Here is a 20,130-nt window from a genome sequence, read left to right on the forward strand (position 1 = left end):
GCCTCCCACAAGCCGGCTGCAATGTGGACTAAGTCATACATAGCACAAGTCCCCTCCGGTACTTAAGGTAACAGCAGTCGCATCTTTTCACCTGCGCAGCTCGATCTCTCAGTGGCGAGGAGTAACGCGTGGGAGGCTCACGCTGCCCCCCGACACTTCCTGATTCCACTGCGCAGGCGCACCAACCGACCTGTAGGAGTCGCTGTCCACAACGCCCGATCCCCACCCATCAGTTTCCCACCCCCTAATACGGCCAATGTGTATTAGTACGGACGACCAGCTAAACTGAAAGCAAATGTGGAGCGCCCAGCGTCTCCAGATTTAGTGGCGAGCGCCTTGCCCACTACGCCACGTAGCCGCCCCTCAACAATACTCTCTTATTATTTTTCTTATATTCTTGCTTACCTGTCACACAATAAGCACAATAAGAAAAGCCACCGCCACATTCATCAAGCCGCTCTTAACGTCCAAATCTGTGCTTAACCAGGTGTCTTGCATGATGAATCCCACTCATTCTTAAACTGAAATGCGCGTTCGCGCTCAATTCATTTGCATACAGACACGCCCGCCATCTCCTTATAAGGCGAATGAGGCGTGTGTAAAACAGCCGTGGTTCGGCATCTGATCCCTTCAACAGGAAGCGATTTGCGACTGATCTCAAAATGACACACAAATACCGGATCTGTCACCTGTCATCTCTCTCTGAAAGGTCCGCTCAGAACATGTGCGCTCAGAACTTGTAGGTGTGGAGTAGAGAAGAGAAGAGAGGAGAGGAGAGGAGAGGAGAGAGGGGAGGTTGTAAATATGCGTTCTATGCGTACGGCCTGGGTAGCCAGCATCTAACTGTTCTAACAGCAATATATAATCCATTTCAGAACGCACGCAATAAGTTATAATAATTATTATGATTGAAAAGTTCTGGGTTTATGAAGTCGTATTTGGGGGTATTTGGGGGCAATTGACCAATGCTTTGCTTTCAACCCATGAACTCCTTCCTCTCTCCTTATATATATATTTTTTACTTTATCTACTAAAAAACTGTATTGTATATATTGTTTGTTTTGTAAAGTGTCTTTGAGCATTAGGAAAAGCGCTATATAAATCTGATGTATTATTATTATTATGAATGGTAGGCTTTTTTAAATGTTTCTCTTCTGGGTAAGAGTTTCTTATTTGTGTAAGAGTGCTCTCGACCACTCTTAGAATTTGGTCTTGCCTGAGAGAAAAGCAACAATAAGAAAACATTGCTGAATCCCATGTAAGAACAAAATAAGAGGAAATGCTAGTTAAGAACGAAATCTGTTCTTAGTTATATCGCTTCATGAATGAGGCCCAATGTATCTAGAGATTCTAGAGTAATTATGACAACTACTGATAGTTCTTGTGAGAATATCTCAGTCTTTGATTGCCCTCTAGTGGTCTCAGCGACGCATCGCAACACGTACCAGAGACTTGATTTGAGATAAGACGTTTTACCTGGTCCTTCTCCCACAGAAAAGACAGCTTGTTGTTATCAATGGCTGATTTTACCACCTGCATGTCCAGGTCATTGATGCGGAAATTCAGATCTCCGAACCAGAACACCACACTGTGACGACAGAGAAAAGAGAGAGAGAGAGAGCACTTACCTTGAATACAAAAACATTTCCTATATTTAATATAATTTTATCTCTCGACTGTGCAAATTAAATGTAAGACTTTTTAATACCCTGGAGAGTGTGTGTGTGGTGTGTGGTGTGTGGTGTGTGTGTGTGTGTGTGTGTGTGTGTGTGTGTGTGTGTGTGTGTGTGTGTGTGTGTGTGTGTGGACTCACTCGTGGTCCAGCACCCCTGTAGCAGCCTGGCCCTCAAACTGCTGCTGCTGGAGGATGCTCTCGAAGTCCTCCATGCGCTGCTCTGAGTTCTCCATGTGGGCCGGCAGGTGGCAGTTGAGGAAGCAGACGGTGTGGCCGAACACAGACATGCGGGCGCTCACTCCGCCTTTATTCCCCTGAAACAGAGACAGGAGAAGAAGATTTTATTTATTTTTAGTTTTTTTTCTCTTTTCCATGCATCTGAGGTTCGTGACGCAGTTTATTTTTTTATTAAAAAAATGTTGGTAGCTATAGCAATATTATTATTATTATTATTGTTATTATTATTACAGTTATTATTGTTATTATTATTATTCATTGTTATTATTATTCATGGTTATATTATCATTATTATTATTATTATTGTTATCATAGTTATGGTAATGATTATTATTATATTATTATTATTATTATTATTATTATTATATGGTATGAAGCTGTAAGGTGCACTTGAGCTGACCATTATGTTAAAATGAATATGAAGATATGATATATATCCTGCTCCTTTTCGGCCATCATGTTAAAAAAAAAAAGGATGTACGAAACAAAATAAAATGAATGAATGAATGAATGAATGAGAGGAAATAGTGTTACAGAGAAGTGGGTACACAGAGGACTCAAGTGAAGCTAGAGAGAGAAGTTCTATTTCAGGCTCCCTGGAATTATGTCACTATTACTCCTCACCAGCGGTAAAACAAGGTGGGTTAACTATGAACCCCAGTCAATGTCAACAATCTAAATGTAAATGCTTGCCTGCTTGTCGTCAAAAAGTGGATGTCGCAAAACGTTCTACTCCTTAATGCAGATAAACATGAGTGCATGCTTACCAACTGTCCGTCTGCAACACTACTATCACCGACATCTAAGAAGGAAGATCCCCCCTTGAATGGCCCTTCTAAGGTTTCTCTCCTCCACATTGCCTGTGGTGCATTTTTTCCCTATTTCTAGGTTTTAGTGAGTTTTTCCTTACCTTCGCATGGGGTATGTCTGGGAGTGTTGCATTAATTTATTTTGCATTTATTTAAAATTTGTTGGACCTTATGGTGTTCTTGTTTTGTTCTTGACTTATTGTGATGTTAATTAATGGGGACATTAATGTGTGTTGTCGGGCCTTACAAATAAATTTTATTTTATTTTATTTGAAATGTCACTGCCCTACACTGTAATCATAGTAATCGTAATAATCATAACTAACTACCCACCTCATACTATAGTCTACCCATATAACTCTGTATGATAGCATGTACAATAGTGCTGTATATACCGTATATATTTTTATTTATTCTTACCGTATCTATCCACATCTGACTGTATATACCTGCACATAATACTTTTACATATGTGTAGATAGTGATACTATATCTATATCTGTACATATGCCTTACCTACTCTTACTAGTTACGCTGCTGGCCAGTATGACTTACTACTGCCATAGTGTCAGTAGTACTCATTTATATATACCCAGTTTAATCTCCTGTACATTGTATATTACTATTGCATTTTACTGTTACATTTGCACTCTAGTTGGATGCCAAACTTATTTTTGTTGTACTGTAATTGTGCTGTATAATGACAATAAATTTGAATCTAATCGAATCAATATTTTCATCTAATGCTGCTTACTATAATCTATACTAATTCATTAGGATTCAATTCAGGTAAAGAATTAATATTATCAAATAAAAAGGTGGGTGAACTGATTTAGGTGGATTTACCTTCCACTACATTGTTGCTTCTGATAATGATTGTTCATTTGTATCAATCGTTCTAGTTGTTTGAGCGTATCAATCAGATATTATGATCACATATTCAGCCCTTTGTACCCATTGCCACGTAGTCCTATTTTGACATGTACTGTGTCCGGTTCAGCATAACCGTCTTCCAAACTGAGACCGTCTCTACCACCTGAGACAGTTAAGGAAGTTCAGAGTATCGGGGAAGATACTCCAGTCCTTCTACTCAGGAGCTGTAGAGAGCATCTTGACCGGAAACATCACTGCCTGGTATGGAAACAGCACGGCACAAGACAAGAAGGCCCTACAGAGAGTGGTGCGCTCAGCCGAGCGTACCACGGGTATTGCACTACCTCCCCTGCAGGTTCTACCTCACCACCCCAATAACAGCCTGTTCCAGCTGCTGAGGTCAGGCAGACGCCTGCGAACCCCAGCTACTAGGACAGAGCGGCTTAGGCTCAGCTTCTTCCCCCAGGCCATCAGAGCCCTGAACAATGAACATTGAGTGCCACAGAACACTGAACTATCCACACACAAGCACACATGAACACACACACGACACGCACGCTGTGCACGCTCACACACTAGCAGCCACTTAACACTTTAACATGAGCAGGCACACACTCATGCCGCACACTTATGGCCAAAAGGAAAGGCCACTTTAAATTAGAATAACAGGAACAGTGTATTGCACTACCAAAGCTACCTAGCATGTCCTATATGCTCTGTAAATAACTATGTACAGATACCGAGATGTCACACCATGTTACCTGTTACCTGTTTATTGCACAATGTTGTTTTTTATTGGATTCTATTATATATTGTAACACTGTATTGCACATCGTTGCGGGCAAGACCACCCGCATTTCATTGTATACTTGTATGCCGTGACAATTAAAACTCTTGACTTGACTTAACTTGACTTCCTACATGACCACTGATTGAATAAATAGCATGACAGAGTAGAATAAACACTAGAGGCCTTGCACGGAATGTTTGCATGTTTCTTCCAACATGGCTGCCTGTAACATAGCAACCGTTGTTTCGTACATGGTAACGGTTGCTGTGTGCAAAACAACAGTTGCTAATTGCTATACATATATGAGAAATATATCAACAAAAACATAATAATTTGGTGTCTTATTACTGGATCTTGTAAACAATTCACAGTAGAACAGTAATATCATGCTTTTTTGTTTTACCTACTCTACCACTGCACATAAATGAGGTGATTTTCTTTTGAAAGTGGTTACCAATGGTTACGGGCAGCCATGCTGGAAGACAGAGAACTACACAAACATTCCGTGCAAGGGCACTATGGTGCACCCTCTATTTGACCCTGATTAGGACAGCTTGACCCAGTACATACTTAGTTACTCATTTCATAATATTGATTTATTTTAGTATAAAGAAGGATACTTGGAAACAGGATGTTTATTATTATTATTATTATTATTATTATTATTATTATTATTATTATTATTATTATTATTATTATTATTATTATTATTATTATTATTATTATTATTATTATTATTATTATTATTATTATTATTATTATTATTATTATTATTATTATTATTATTATTATTATTATTATTATTATTATTATTATTATGCTTCTTCTCCCATGCATGGTATAAATATTTGTATGTACTTCTGAACATTTAGTCTGAGTCTGTTCTGAAATATTATTTAACACTAAATTTAAATGAAGTAGACTCAATGAACGACTTACGGGCAGGCGTTACAGGTGCATCAGAGCCAGAACCGATAGACTCAGAGACAGTTTTTCCCCAGAGCCATCACCACCATGAACTCTGATCGGCACTAACAACACCACCCCCTCTCCCCCTCCTCCCACACTGTGCAATATATAACCATTCAATGCAATTTTCTCCCAACTTCAAGTGCAAATATTCTACCCATCAAGTGCAATATCCATAAGTGCAATTATCTACCCACTACTGTCTGACACTGTGATCGTTGTATATTCTGTATATTGTATAGTATTGTGACATTGTTTATTTTGTATTACTTGTGTGTGTATAGTATCATATTGTATAGTATTGTGACATTGTTTATTTTTTATTACTTGTGTGTATAGTATCATATTGTATAGTGATATTATGTTTCTTTTCTATTTTATGCTTATTTTCTATTACCAGCACCTTAAATTCGAGTCCCTAATCTCAATGTACGCAAGTATAATGACAATAAAGTCTATTCTATTCAAACAAACAAATGCATGAATGAGTGAAAGAATGCATGAGTGCAATATGTTTCACATGCCATTTGGTTGATGCTTTTAACCAAAGAGCCTTAGAGTACCATGAGTCAGTGCTGGGGTTATTATAGATTTGTATTTTTCCTTAGTTTTAGTTTTTTAATTTTGAGTGTTCTAGATCTAGTTTCAGTTAATTATAATACTAATTAGTTTTAGTATTAGTTTTAGTTTTTGGTTTTGTTTATTATAATATGGGGGGTATTTGTCAGGGGCTATATGTAAGAAGTTCAGAATAGGTATTGTGTAATACAGTACAAACATCCCTCTGTCATGTAGACGCGTATCAGTAAACATTACGCACCAATGCCTCCTCATGCTTGACGTGTTGACAAATTTGACCAAATTGACAAAGACTAAAACTAAAGAAATTTTTTATATACGGTATTTTCATTTTATTCTAATTTGTTTTGTAAGAACACAATTTCAGTTTGTTTTTCTCTAAAGTCAGATTTTATTTAATTTTTTCATTTTATTTCAGTTACAGTAACTAAAATGTTTTGTCACACTCAGTGACACACTCTAGTTTTAGTTACATTTACATTTAATAATAATAATAATAATAGATCAAATTTATATAGCGCCTTTCATAGAACCCAAGGTCGCTTCACAATCAGGACAAAAAATAGGGCTAGGGAAGTAGGGGGGAAAGGGGATGAGGGAAGGTAAGGGATAATGGATAATGGACCTAATCTAATCTAAACTAAATGATGGGGAAAAGCCTTGGTGAAGAGGTGTGTTTTTAGAGCAGATTTGAAGGTGTCCATGGTTGGGGTGTTGCGGATTTCGGGGGGAGAGAGTTCCAGAGGGTAGGGGACGCCACGCTGAAGGCTCTGTCCCCAAAAGTCTGTAACCTGGTGTGAGGGATGGAGAGGAGACCTAGATCAGAGGATCGTAGGTTCCGGGATGGAGTGTGCTGGTGGAGGAGATCAGACAGGTATCGGGGGGCGAGGGCATGGAGGGACTTGTAGGTGAGGAGCAGGAGTTTGAAGGTGATGCTATTTAGTAATTTAGCTGACGCCTTTATCCAAAGCGACAACAGCAGGAGGGGTACCTCTCTGGCAGCTAAGGGTCAGTGGCATTGTTCATCAAATAGTATCGAGCTTGAGTGTTTTTTTTTTTATCCACTTTTTCTCCTATTTTTCTCCCATCCCAATTTCGTATTGCCAATTCTTCCCTCCCCTGTCTTGAACGTTGCTAGACTATACCCCCCACTGGCCGGTTGTAGGGAGGATAGAAGCCTTGCATCACGTGTCCCTTCCGATACACGAGGAGGCAGCCTGTCACATCTTTTCACCTGCCAGTGCGGACTCTCATTGGCGAGGTGTAACGTGTGGGAGGCTCACACTACCCCCGCCATTTCCTGTCTCTGCTGTGCAGGCGTTCCCCAACCGACCTGTAGGAGTCGCTGTCCACAACGTCCAGATTACCACCCATCGACTTCCACCCGCTAACTCTGCCAATTGAGTTAGTATGACGGCTGGCCCAAGCCGGAGGCAACGCAGACAGCCGGAGTCGAACCCGGTGTCTCTTGCGTTGGTGATGAGCGCAATGTCCACTGCGCCACCCAGCCGCAAGGTTATTTCTTTTTATTATTATTATTTTTTATTTCAGATATCGTCTGAAGAGTTGTGATTTTCGTTGACAGTGGGAAATTGGCTGGTATAGTTAACCATAATAACCTGGGTCAGTGCAAATGTTTTGAGCATAAGCCCCAGTAGATATAAATTCCCGTCAGCTAGAATCACATTCTGACATGGGGAAGAAGAATACAGCGGTAACCATGATGAGTGGATCGGGGACAGAGGAGGTAAATGTGGTTCCCCTGCACTATGTGGCATGTGTGAACCCATGAAACAGAGACCCGTCTGAAGTTGTTCCGAACTAGAGAGAGCCGGTATAAACTCAGGGGAACTTGTGTCTTCAATATCACAAAGGCAAGGGAAAATATAAAAAGTCGATCTCTGTTAAAGGGGTAAAACTATGGAATAACTGTGAAAACAAATTAAAGATGTGTAGTTTGATACATTTAAGAAATTATTCAAATATAAGGTGATACATAAATATAAAACCTTATTATTATCCTAATTATATTTTATTATAACATAACTGTATTAAAATCATGACAAAAAAAAGAAATGTGTATACGTTTTGTATATTACTGTATAAACTGTACACTAAAACTATGAAACTTGCTTAACCTTTTGTTTTTGCAAAATTATGTACTGAATTATGTTTTTTCTTTTTTTTGGTTAATAATGTAATGTAAAAAGGGTAGGCAATTATAAGCCTCGGCTTTAGCCTACACCTTTTCGGTTGTTTTCTTTCTTTAATTTTTTTAAATACATTTCCTACTACTGTACATTGCTTTGTAAAAGACCGAACTAAAATCATTCATTCATTCATTCATTCATTCAAGACAGGAAGTGAAGGCTACATATACAGTACGCTAATGACCAGTTAATTACGTTACATCAATAGTTAACGCTGTGCTCTCTGTGTGGAGCCGAGTGAGACGTTTCCTGCCTTCTGCTCTGACCTACTGAAAGACAAGAGAGAGCAGTGGGAGATCTGCGCAATGTGCTGATGTCTATCGGAGTTCATACACGAGGACAATAGAAAGACTGCACACTGAAATCCTCCGTGGACCTCTCTATAGAGGCCTGTCCCTCGGTAAAGGAAGACACACAAACACACCCCACCTACAACCTTTGATCCGCAGGGAGTCGTTGTCTTTTTAATGGCATGTTGTAGCCAGTTCTTTGGGGCTTTAACCACATCTATATAGATAAGGAAACTGCCAGAGGAATGTTTTTAACCCTTTCATGTGTTAAGTGTTTTGGAAGGTTTTCCTCAGAAGTCTATATTGGAAACAGATCGGTAGCTACTGTTACATAATCCTCAGAATATTCAGTTCTCCCATGTGAGATCTTACAGCTAAAAGCCTGGTCAAGGCAGTGGACCAGCTGTCTGTGATGGGTCCCTTTGGCTGAGGCCAGAGCACCACCTTCTGGTCAGAAGATGAAACCCCAAACATCCTTACCAGTGCTGGATAAAAAGGGCCTAAAACCAACCTAGGCACCCATGTCACCCCGTCTTTTAGTTTCAGTTTCAGCTTCAGTTTTCTTTTTTATTATTATAATTTTTTCTTTATTGTTTCTGTTTGTTTAAGTGTATTGTTTGTGAATCAAAAATGAAAAATAAAAATTTAAGTAAACCTAGGCTGTTACATAACAAGCACCATGGAAACACAGAATCTACACATTTAGAAAACTGTAGTAAGACGTGGGTGTGTCTCAGGTCTGTAGCAGGTTGGTATGGTAACACCTAAGGGCTTGTGTCCATAGGGGACGTTTTATGAGTTGTCAGCTCCTTTCTGTCATTCATTTCTATGCGTCAGGCGCGCTCCTCTTCTCAGCGACGCGCCAGCGCATAAAGTTGAAACTAGTTCAACTTTTTTGGAAAGGAGCGCGCTCGTCAATGTAACTCATCGAGGAAGGGGCGAAGCCGCGGCTGGCGCAAGCTCTGGGGAGACCCAGAAAAACGTTCAAAGCTTTTTTTTCTTCTTTTTTCAAAGCGGTTCAAAGTACATGTACCGGTATGTTAAATCAGCTTTGCTGAGAGGGGTGTTTTCCAGTGGCCTCCTTGGAGAACACTCTGAGAAGGGGATCCAGCTGTCTTGTCGATAGAGAAGGGTGGGGGTTGGGGGTCATTGTCTCTCTAGGTGTGAGATTCAAGCTATTGTTAGGACAAACAAAGGGATTAATTCCTCCACATGAAGGGGCGGGGCTTATGTGTAGGGGGCGGGGCAAACATAGACCAATGTAAGTGGATGTCCCTGCTGAGTCACCAGATTCACATAAGCCACTGTGAGATGTATATGGTCATGTGACCTGAACACTGATCCTATAGATACGTTTTACAATTTCAGTGTGTGCATGAGTGGATATAGAGATGGGTAGCACGGTGGTGTAGTGGTTAACACCTCGCCTCACAGCAAGAAGGTCCAGGGTTCGATTCCCGCTTGGGGACCAGGTTTGATGCCAGGTACTCAGGTGGGGTATCTCCCAGGCCTTTCTGTGTGGAGTTTGCATGTTCTCCCCGTGCTCGCAAGGGTCCCCCCCCCCGATAAGATAAACCCAATGGAAAAACATGCACAACAGATCGCTAACGCTGTGGCGTCCTTGATGAAGACGGACAGGAGCACTTGGATTGGTCCCCGGGGCGCGGCTCACGTTGACGCCCTATCTGCTCCCGGCTGCCCATGGGGGGAAGGACAACCGGATGGGAAAAGTGCAGAGAGACATTTCATCGGCGACTCAGTACATGTGTGTGTGTGTTCCTGTGGGTCGCCCATCTCACGTGTGTGTGTTAAACTGCATGACAAATAAAGACTTCTAGTCTAACTATTATTATTATAAGAGAGATGGGTATCAGTGAGAGGGGTTTGCAGGGTTGCATACAGAGATGGGTATCAGTGAGACGGGTTTGCATGGTTGCATACAGAGATGGGTATCAGTGAGACAGGTTTGCATGGTTGCATACAGAGATGGATATCAGTGAGACGAGTTTGCATGGTTGCATACAGAGATGGGTATCAGTGAGACGGGTTTGCATGGTTGCATACAGAGATGGGTATCAGTGAGACGGGTTTGCATTAGGGGTGTAAAGGTACACGTATCCGTACCAAACCGAACCGTTTCAGTGTGTACCGTACCGTACCGAACGGCTGTGTAGTGTACCAAACGAATACAACGGTATGTTAACCACTAACGACCGCCCACCGGGGGCTGTTTTTTTCACAATCTAATATAATAATAATATATATATTTTTTTACAAGTCGATTATTAATTTCAATATAGAATATTTGTTGACAGCCCTACAAGTAAGGGATAATGTATAGCTACGAGGTCATTGTCGCAAAATAATTGACTGACACAGAGTTTAAAATACCGAGCCGCCTCGGCGAGGTGTTTTAAACGTCAGTGAAGGTCAATTATTTTGCGACAATGATCGAGTATAGCTATACATTATCCCGCTTATTACATGGCTAACTTACTAACAATATACCTAATTAATTTTACATTGACTCGCAACACTGGTTCTGGCTACGCTCGTCGCTCTGCCCTGTCATCGCCGGCAGCTTCCCCGGCAGCCGGCAGTGTCTGATTGCACTGATGTCAGTGGGCTTGATTGCGAACAGCTGCACACAGCGGTCATTATTGTTCCACAGAGGTCCGTTATCGGGTAATATCGGACCTCTGACGCGCGCTATTGACCAATCACAAGCAAGCATTTCGGCGAATGTGAAAACGCCATGTAATAAGTACAATTAGTTACTGCACAGTGCACACTACATCACCCCTGAGTGGAACATGGAAAGCCAAACTTTCCCCCACTGTACCGAAAACCTGTACCGAACCTTGACTTCAAAACCGAGGTACGTACTGTACCGTGGTTTTTGTGTACCGTTACACCCCTAGTTTGCATTGTTGCATACAGAGATGCCAGTAGGACTCTCACCCAGTAGCCCCCCAGGCCGGTGCGGGTGGTCTCGGTCTGGACTCCCCGGAGGAAGGGCAGATGGTAGTACTTAGCAAAGACCAACAGTAGCACTCCCTGCATTCGCTGGGATGTCACCTGGAGGACAGGGAGAGGGAGAGAGAGAGAGAGAGAGATAAGTGGTGGGTGAGAGGTGACAATATTATAGAATGTACGTATAATACAATAAATATTTAAATACAAGCCTCTCCTCTTAATCTCCAAAATGCAAAAATAAAATAGCCACCATAATCTCTTATGGTGACCTGTGAGGTCTCCATTATTCTAACAAATACACACTTGTCTAGTAACTGTCTGGGCCACATGATAAAGCAGCAATGAAACAGCATCAGCACGCATAACATCGCTATGCCATCATCATTCATTCCACTGAATCCTGCAAGTATTTGAGTAGAAATAAAAGCAACATTCTACATTTGTGTTAATCTTATACATGACTCAGTTTTGGCATCTTGGTTTAATATGCAGATAAAGAGCTGGTCATTTTGGTTGGAGAGGCAAATAAACACTATTACACGTTTAAAGGGGAGGGTCAGATGCATTTAAGGAAGTACTAATCTTGATAAGAATAAAATGCAGTTGCACAACAGGTCTATTGTATCCTCGCTGGTAAATGAATGCCTCTGTATCTGACATCCAACTTTCAATAACCAAATTCTCTGGACTGTCCATCTCTGCTGTTCCACGTCTGTCTCTGTCTCCGTCTCCGTCTCTCTCTCTCTCTCTCCCCCCCCCCCCCCCCCCACTCTCTCACATTTGCATTGTGCCCTCCAGGATCCTCTGGCGTAGCACTCTCGCTGTTTTGCATGATGCAGTGAGCATAAAGGCGGCTATAGCTAGCGGTTTTCCCTCACTGTCTAAACACTAAGGCTGAGGTTACACCTTTCGTATCATCTTCGTATTGTTTTCTTATACGCATCGCCGCGTATCGCCGCGACGTCATGCGCCTCGAGTCACACTTTCGTTTTTTTTTCGTTTTTGTCACCAGAGCACACTGATGTAGTACACTGCCAAAGCAGTAGGTGGCAGTAGGTGGCAAACATGAAGGCAATTTCAACCAATCAGAACGAATGTGCCAATACACTTCCTGGAAGCTCCAGCAAAGAAAATGTCAATAAGGCAGGCGCCTATGCCGCGCCACCATCTTGCTTGCTCACTCAATGCAGCAATTCTTTTTTCAGCAAAGCCTAATAAAAGTGCAATAAACAAAACGGATACATTCACTGTGTGTTCTGCCTGTCATTTGTTGATGAAACAAAACTAACATCAACACAAGTGACCACCAAGAGCGGATAGTTTAGGCTAAAAAACGATCGGTAGCATTGTAGCATTGTTAGCTGCATGCTAACGTCAATGGAGTATGCCATTATAACAATATAGCATTGTGGCTAGAAGCTAACGTTAGCTCACGCTACTTAGCCAGCATCAAAACTGATGATATCGCGAGCTATCAGTAGTTAGATAACATTAGAGACAACGCTGTGTGTATTAAACAAAGGTGAATAGATGACTGGGCCATTTTGTTTAATGCTTGTTGTTAAGTTGAAAGAGGAACTCTGAGCTAACAGGGTCTGAATCCTGATAGCTCACGTTAGCCAGCTGTTCATGCAATCGGTAATGCTAGCAGAATGAATGGATGTAAACTTTATTTAACATATTGCATATGGGTACAATACAATACGGCTCAATACAAACAATTGTTAAGGGAATGCAGACTGTTGTAGCTTGGACTGGGGTCCTTATAACAATAACTTGACAACACATGGTAGCTGAAGCTATTTGGGACACGGAGCTCTGTCCCAAACACACACACTGTTGTCATTGTCACCGGAAGGGCACGCAGATGGTATCTACTGCGCATGGGCGTTTTCGCAACAACGGCTAGCGTGCTGACTACACGCTGTTGTCGACTCGTTTTTTTTGCGTATCTCCAAACGCAAACACAATTTTGCGTTTCAGCCGTATCCACAAAAAAACGCCAAAAAACGCGTTTCTGTGTAGATAGGACATGAAACGTCGTCAAAAACGTATAAAAAACGCCAGGAATACACTAGTCTAACCATAGCCTAAGCCCGTGTGCGAGGAGGGAACGTGGCGCATGAATTGACAAGTCCTGCACAGCGGCAAGAAACGTCATACACCACACACCAGAGCTGCAGCCTCTGCCCAGCTCTCTCTTTCTCAGCTTGTGCGTGTGATTCTCTCCAAAAACACCTCCATCTCCTGTCCGTTCTTTGCTTGATATGTTACATAATACTATTGAAGTTTGAATGATTGAGAAGGATAGCCCCTCCTCGAGATGCATCGTCTCATTTTCAAGGGGGACATAAATATAAAATGATAAAAACACATACAGACAAAAGCAGTATTACATAACAAACACACACTGCAAATACACAGATACAGAGAAATCCTCAGCCTCAAACACCCACAAACCACAGGTTTCCAAACTGTCTGGACCAGCACTAGTACTTTCTTTTAACTGACACTGTAAGGGTTCTTCATTTCCTGGCCAGGCTTCGCCTGCTGCTCCCTCCTCCCCACCTCCACCCATGAACAATATCCCTCCACCCATGAACAATAGTCCTCCACTCATGAACTATGCTCCTCACTCTGTACCTCCCCCTGCTGGACATTCACCTGAACTTCCCCTTATCTCCCTCATGCATACCCTCCTGGTGCACTGGTGTATCTTTGATGTCTACATGTGTCTCTCTGTGCCCTTCCCCTGCTACTTAGTCTCTTGCTCCCCTGTTAATTGTTATGTTCCTTGTTTAGTAGTTCCTTGTGTGGTTGTATGGTTGTTATGTTACTCAGTCTAGTGTTCAGTATTTTTCTTGTTTGTTTCCTTCCTGGTTGTCTCACCCCATGTACGCATAGCTGTCAACTCTCACGGTTTTACCGGGATTCTCCTGTTTTTCCGAGCTCTGCACGGCCTCTTTACGGCTTACGGATTGGTACGTATTTTGTACTTATTATTATTTAATTTTTTTTACAAAATGGGTGCAATTCTCCTCCGTGACGACAGGTGGCAGCAGTGTAGATTGGACCGTTATCACAGGAAGTCAGACCGTTGCGACCAGAAGAAGACAGCGACGCGACCGGAGCTCAGAGCTCAGGGGAGAGAGTAGATGATGCACCGAGGCGGCCGCGGACCGAGGGTGTCATCAAATCAACTTAGCCAGTGTCTCTTGATTGCCCACTCTGTGGCTTTTGTCTCTGGAACAAAAGGTTTGCAAATCTTCTGTGGATAAAACAATACAAATGCAGGAATGTGTAAATGTGATGGTTGGTGAACACTAACAGCCGTTTGCTCCTGCTCCTGCCATTCCTCCACGGATAGCATGCTTTCACTGACGCCCAATTTCCTGAATGCGATTTATACATATAAATAAATTGATCCGTTTTAAAAGTTGTTGTGAATTGTCATGGTATGACAAATACAGTTACTGGTAACTCGCAGGCATTGCAGAGATATTGAGGAAAAACACAAAATCGCATTGGCTTTTTTTCTATCATTTTTCTCTGTAGAATGAATGAAAACTTTATTTAACAGATTGCAGAATGGGTACAATACAGTACGGCTCAATACAGACATACTACACTAAATATGAACATGTTAATGCTACTACTACATAAACTGAATTTATACTGAATTTGTCTTACACTTAATGCAGGGATGTTCACAGCATTTCACTTTCAACCAGGTATCTGATTAATTTAATGTAGCAACTAGTTCACCCAGTCCTTGTTGGACTGATAACTTTAAGTGGTTGCCTAGTGGAGATTTAGGATTCACTGACTGTAGACTGTAAGAAAAAAAGCTGCAAGAAAACTAAATGTCTGGCATCTATGGTTTCCAAATACTGTCAAATTACAGTAAAATCAAATGCATTTACAGATTACAACCTTTATTTAATGGTTAATATTTTGATAAAAGGTAATTTACTGTATTTTTATAGCATTTACACTCTACACAGTAGGAAAACAAAATAATACCGGTTTTGACCAGCAGATGGCAGCGACGAGGCAGCTCCATTGGGAGGGGGCGGGGCCGGGTGGGAGGGGGCGGGCTGAGGGGGCGGGGCCAGGAGAAGGGGCGGGGCTAAAACTGCACGTTTTTTTAAAAAACAATGTTGACAGCTATGCATGTACGTCTCATTTGCTAATTGCCCTGCTGTCTCTCTAGTGTTAATTGTTCCCCCTATATCTGGTGTGTGTTCCCTACCCTTGTTGTGGGTTCATTGTTTCGGTTCCTTGGTTGATGCTTGCGTTGTTACTGTTGTGTTCTTGTCCACTGTTCCTGATTCTGTCGTGCTCCAGTTTAATAGTAAGTGTATTCTAGTGTTCCATGTTTTGTTGCTGCTCATCTTTGTTTTCACGTCACAGTATCGTTTTTGGTTAGTGTTTATTTTGTAGTTAGTTTTTGCAATCCTTTTTCCTGCCAGCCCTGCCTATCTGCCTATCCTCTCCTCGTTCCGTTCTGCAATTGGGTCCTCTGACAACACTATCCCTAACAGACACGTTGAAAAACATCAGCAGGTAAGGTTCTTCTATAAAGGAAAATGAGCCATTCAGCAGTAATCATGTTTGAGGAACCGTATGTCGTACCAAAGGAATTAAAAGTACTGGGAACTACAGATAGAGAAGAAACACTGATTACAGTAAAAGCAGGTAAGTAAAAGAATCAGAAATATTCATTATTATTCACCGTTTGCTGTATTCCTTAATTGGTCATGTCTCTCCATGTGCAGAACCTTGCACTGGCATACTTTCATTTACAAATCCATCCTAGGTCTGCTTCCCACTTATTTATCTACTTCGCAAACACACCAGTTATAGCTTACGCGTTCAAAATAGTCCGTACTGAGCGTGTTAAGAAGGCGTTCTCCTACTCTGCCCCCTCCACCTGGAACACGCTACAGCAGAGTCTGAAGCAGGCCAGCTTAGTCGCCCTAGCGAGCTTTAAATTGATGTTGGGTGTCTTGGAGAGAGCTCCTATGCTCTACTCTTGTTATTTTTTTAATTTTTTTACTTATGTTTTTATTTTCATTTTTTCAACAAACATATATAGACAATACATTTCCACATACAAAATTATAAAGACTCATCAACAAGAAATACAAATAAAACTCTTCCCAGTAGTGCCTTATTTTCTGACATCTCCAGAATATGTGTGTGTGGTTCGCTATTTCTTGGCCACACTCCCTCCAACATAGTTTCTTTGCTGGTGTGTAATTGCCCTGTATTTCTGGTGTTATAAAGAATCTAATTATGTTTTTCCACCCAAACTCCCTCCATATCCTTGATCCTGTGGTTGATTGTTATGTCTTACATACCATTCCTCCTCTGTTATCTCTATTTCTAACTCTTTCTCCCACTTTTCTTTTATATACAATGTTGTATTTCCCTTACTGTCCATTATTGCCTGATATAGTGCTGATATCACCCTTCCCTTCCTTCCTTCGTATGATTTTACCATTATATTAATTACCCCATTCTGTTCTTTGTCTCCGTCTTGCTTTATTTCCTTGTTATAGTAGTCTCTAATCTGTAAATATCTAAAGTGGTCCCTATTCTCTAGTCCGAATCTTTCTTTCAATTTTTGTAGAGTCTGCATCTCCCCTCCTTCTATAATTGTACATATTGCTGTTATCCCCCCCCCCCGTTCCCATATATATATATTTCTTTTTGTTTTGTTTTTTGCGTTTTTATCGCTTTATTTCTACTGGGCAGTCCAGTAGATAGAGATAGAGGAGGAATGGGAGACAGAGTGGGGGGAAGACATTCGGCAAATAACGACGGGTTCGGGAATCGAACCCGGGTCGGCCGTGTCGCGGCTGAGTGCACTATGTGGTTCGCCACTGGGGCGCCCCCCGTTTCCATCTTTTGAACCCATGGTCTTCTATCCCTGGTTTGAATTTGTTGTCGTGTGTTATCCATCTCAGTATCTTGGATTCTTTTTCTAGCTTGTATTTCTTTACTATAGTGTTCCATATGTTTATAGTGAATTTGGTAATTGGGTCTAGTATTTGTTCCTGTCTTCTGAACAGCTCCCTATCTCCCATCAGTGCCTCCACTTTGAATCCCTCTCTTTTGGTTTCTATATCTTTCCATTTGGCTTCATAATTCACATTGCACCAGCATGCTACTGTTCTAAGCTGTGCTGCATAGTAATAGCTTTCTAAACTGGGTACTGCCATACCTCCTTTTTCCTTTGGTAGTAGTAGAGTCACATATTTGATCCTTGGCCCCCCCCCCCATATGAATCTTGATATCTGTCTGTCCCATTCCCTGAATTGTTTTTGTGGTATTAATATAGGTAGAGACTGAAATAGGTATAGTAACCTTGGTAATATGTTCATCTTAATGATTTCAATCCTTGAGCTGAAATCTAGGGGCATTACTGTCCATCTTTCTAGGTCTCTCTTGATTTTCTGATTGATCTGTGTATAGTTTGCATCGTATAACCCCTCCATCCCTCTTGTAATGTTCACCCCTAGGTACTTGATCCTGTCCATGTCCCATTTAATTTTGTATTTTTCTTTGATCTCTATCGTTGGCGTGTAGTTCAGTGCTAAAGTCTGTCTTCGTCATGTTGAGTCTATATCCTGAGTAGTATCCATATTCTGTCAGTAAATCCATCAGTGTCGGAAAGATTGTGTCTGGTTGCCTCATATACACTATCACGTCATCTGCAAACAGTCCCAATTTATGTTCTGTTCCCCTTATCTCCACCCCTTTGATGTCTTTGGTCTGTCTAATTAGTTGAGCCAGTGGTTCGATGAATACATCGAAGAGCGTCGGCGAAAGACAACAACCCTGTCTGGTAGCTCTCTCTAGTTTAATCCGGTCCGTCAAACTACCATTTACCTTAATCCTAGCCGTCGGTTCTTGATATAATGCCCTAATTGTTTTCATAGCGTTTTTGTCTAATCCAAATTTTTCCAATACTTTATATAGAAATATCCAGCGTACACTGTCAAAACCTTTTTCTGCATCTAGGCTAACTAATACTGCACTTCCTCCTTCCTTTTGTATCTCCTCTACCACCTGCACTGTCTTCCTTATGTTATCCTGTGTCTGTCTTCCTTTAATGAATCCGGTCTGGTCTTCGTCTATTATATCTGTCATAAATGTCTCAAATCTTTTGGATATTATTGATGTATACATCTTGTAATCTACATTAAGTATGGACACAGGTCTGAAATGCTACACAGTTCTCTATCTTTCCCTTCTTTTGGAATTGTAGTAATTATGGCCTCTTTCCATGAAGGTGGCATTGTGCCTTTTTCCATTGTGTGTCTGAATGCTGCTTCTAATATGGGGCTCAGTTCCTGTCTAAACGTTTTGTAGAATTCCGAGGGGAACCTGTCGCTACCCGGTGACTTACTACTCTTTGCTTTACTGATCGCATTCCATACTTCCTGTTCTGTGATCTCTGCATTTAATATTTCGTTCTGTTCCTTCCCTATCGATGGTAGATCTAATTTTTCTAAACATTTCTCTATCTCCTCTTCTCCTGCCGCTATCGGTTGTGTGTATAGTTTCTTATAATATTCTTCAAATGTCTTCTCTATTTCAGCTGGTTCTCTCAGTATTTTGTTTGTGTTCGTGTCCCTTATTGTGTGTATTGTGTTCAGTTTTTGTTGTGTCCTGATTCGTCTAGCTAAAAGTCTGGTCGCTCTTGGTCCCCCTTCATAGTATGTCTGCTTCATGTATCTAGCTTTCTTCTCTATTTCTGTCAGCAGCTATTTGTTTATCTTTCCTCTAACTTCCTTTACCTCCCTAAGTGTCTTTTGGTTCTTTGAGCTTTGGTGTTCTTTCTCTAATTCTTTCAGTTTCTTTATCAAGTTCTGGTATGTCTCTATTCTAGCCCTCTTGAGTAATGCCATCTTTGCTATACATTTCCCCGTATTACTACCTTTAGTGCATCCCATAAAATGTTTGGGTCTACCTCTCCGTTATCATTTTCTTCTCTGTATCTAATTCAAGTCAAGTCAAGTCAAGAGTTTTAATTGTCACGGCATACAGGTATACAATGAAATGCGGCTGGTCTTGCCCGCGACGATGTGCAATACAGTGGTACAACATATAATAGAATCCGATAAAAATACAGTGGTACAACATATTAATAGAATCCAGTAAAAAACAACAGTGCAATAAACAGGTACATGGTGTGCCATCTCGGTATCTGTACATAGTATTTACAGAGCATATAGGACATGCTAGGTAGCTTTAGTAGTGCAATACACTGTTCCTGATGTTATACTAATTTAAAGTGGCCTTTCCTCTGGCCATAAGTGTGCGTATGTGCGGCATGAGTGTTAAAGTGGCTGCTAGTGTGTGAGCGTGCTCAGCGTGCGTGTCGTGTATGTGCTTGTGTGTGCTTGTGTGTGGATAGTTCAGTTTCTGTGTCTCTCAATGTTCATTGTTCAAGGCTCTGATGGCCTGGGGGAAGAAGCTTAGCCTGAGCCTCTCCGTCCTAGTAGCTGGGGTTCGCAGGCGTCTGCCTGACCTCAGCAGCTGGAACAGGCTGTTATTGGGGTGGTGGGGGTCTTTCATTATCCTGCAGGCTCTGGATTTGCACCTCTTGTTGTATAGAGCCTGCAGGGGAGGTAGCGCAATACCCGTGGTACGCTCGGCTGAGCGCACCACTCTCTGTAGGGCCTTCTTGTCCTGTGCCGTGCTGTTCCCA

The 20,130-nt window shown here is 41.5% G+C and overlaps 1 protein-coding gene across 1 annotated transcript in view; it reads right to left on the reverse strand.

Annotated features, from left to right (window-relative positions):
* inpp5jb (inositol polyphosphate-5-phosphatase Jb) overlaps positions 1-20,130 on the reverse strand; it is a gene marked incomplete at its 5' end in the record, with an annotated part of 59,392 nt that overhangs the window by 15,740 nt on the left and 23,522 nt on the right. The window contains 3 exons of the mRNA XM_084323087.1: positions 1,477-1,588; positions 1,814-1,989; positions 11,394-11,510. Of these exons, the coding sequence (XP_084179213.1) occupies positions 1,477-1,588; positions 1,814-1,989; positions 11,394-11,510 (405 nt within the window). The remainder of the gene's footprint in view (positions 1-1,476; positions 1,589-1,813; positions 1,990-11,393; positions 11,511-20,130) is intronic.

The sequence above is a fragment of the Notolepis coatsorum genome, assembly GCF_963971535.1.
Source record: "Notolepis coatsorum genome assembly, chromosome: 10".
NCBI classification, from domain to species: Eukaryota; Metazoa; Chordata; class Actinopteri; order Aulopiformes; family Paralepididae; genus Notolepis; species Notolepis coatsorum.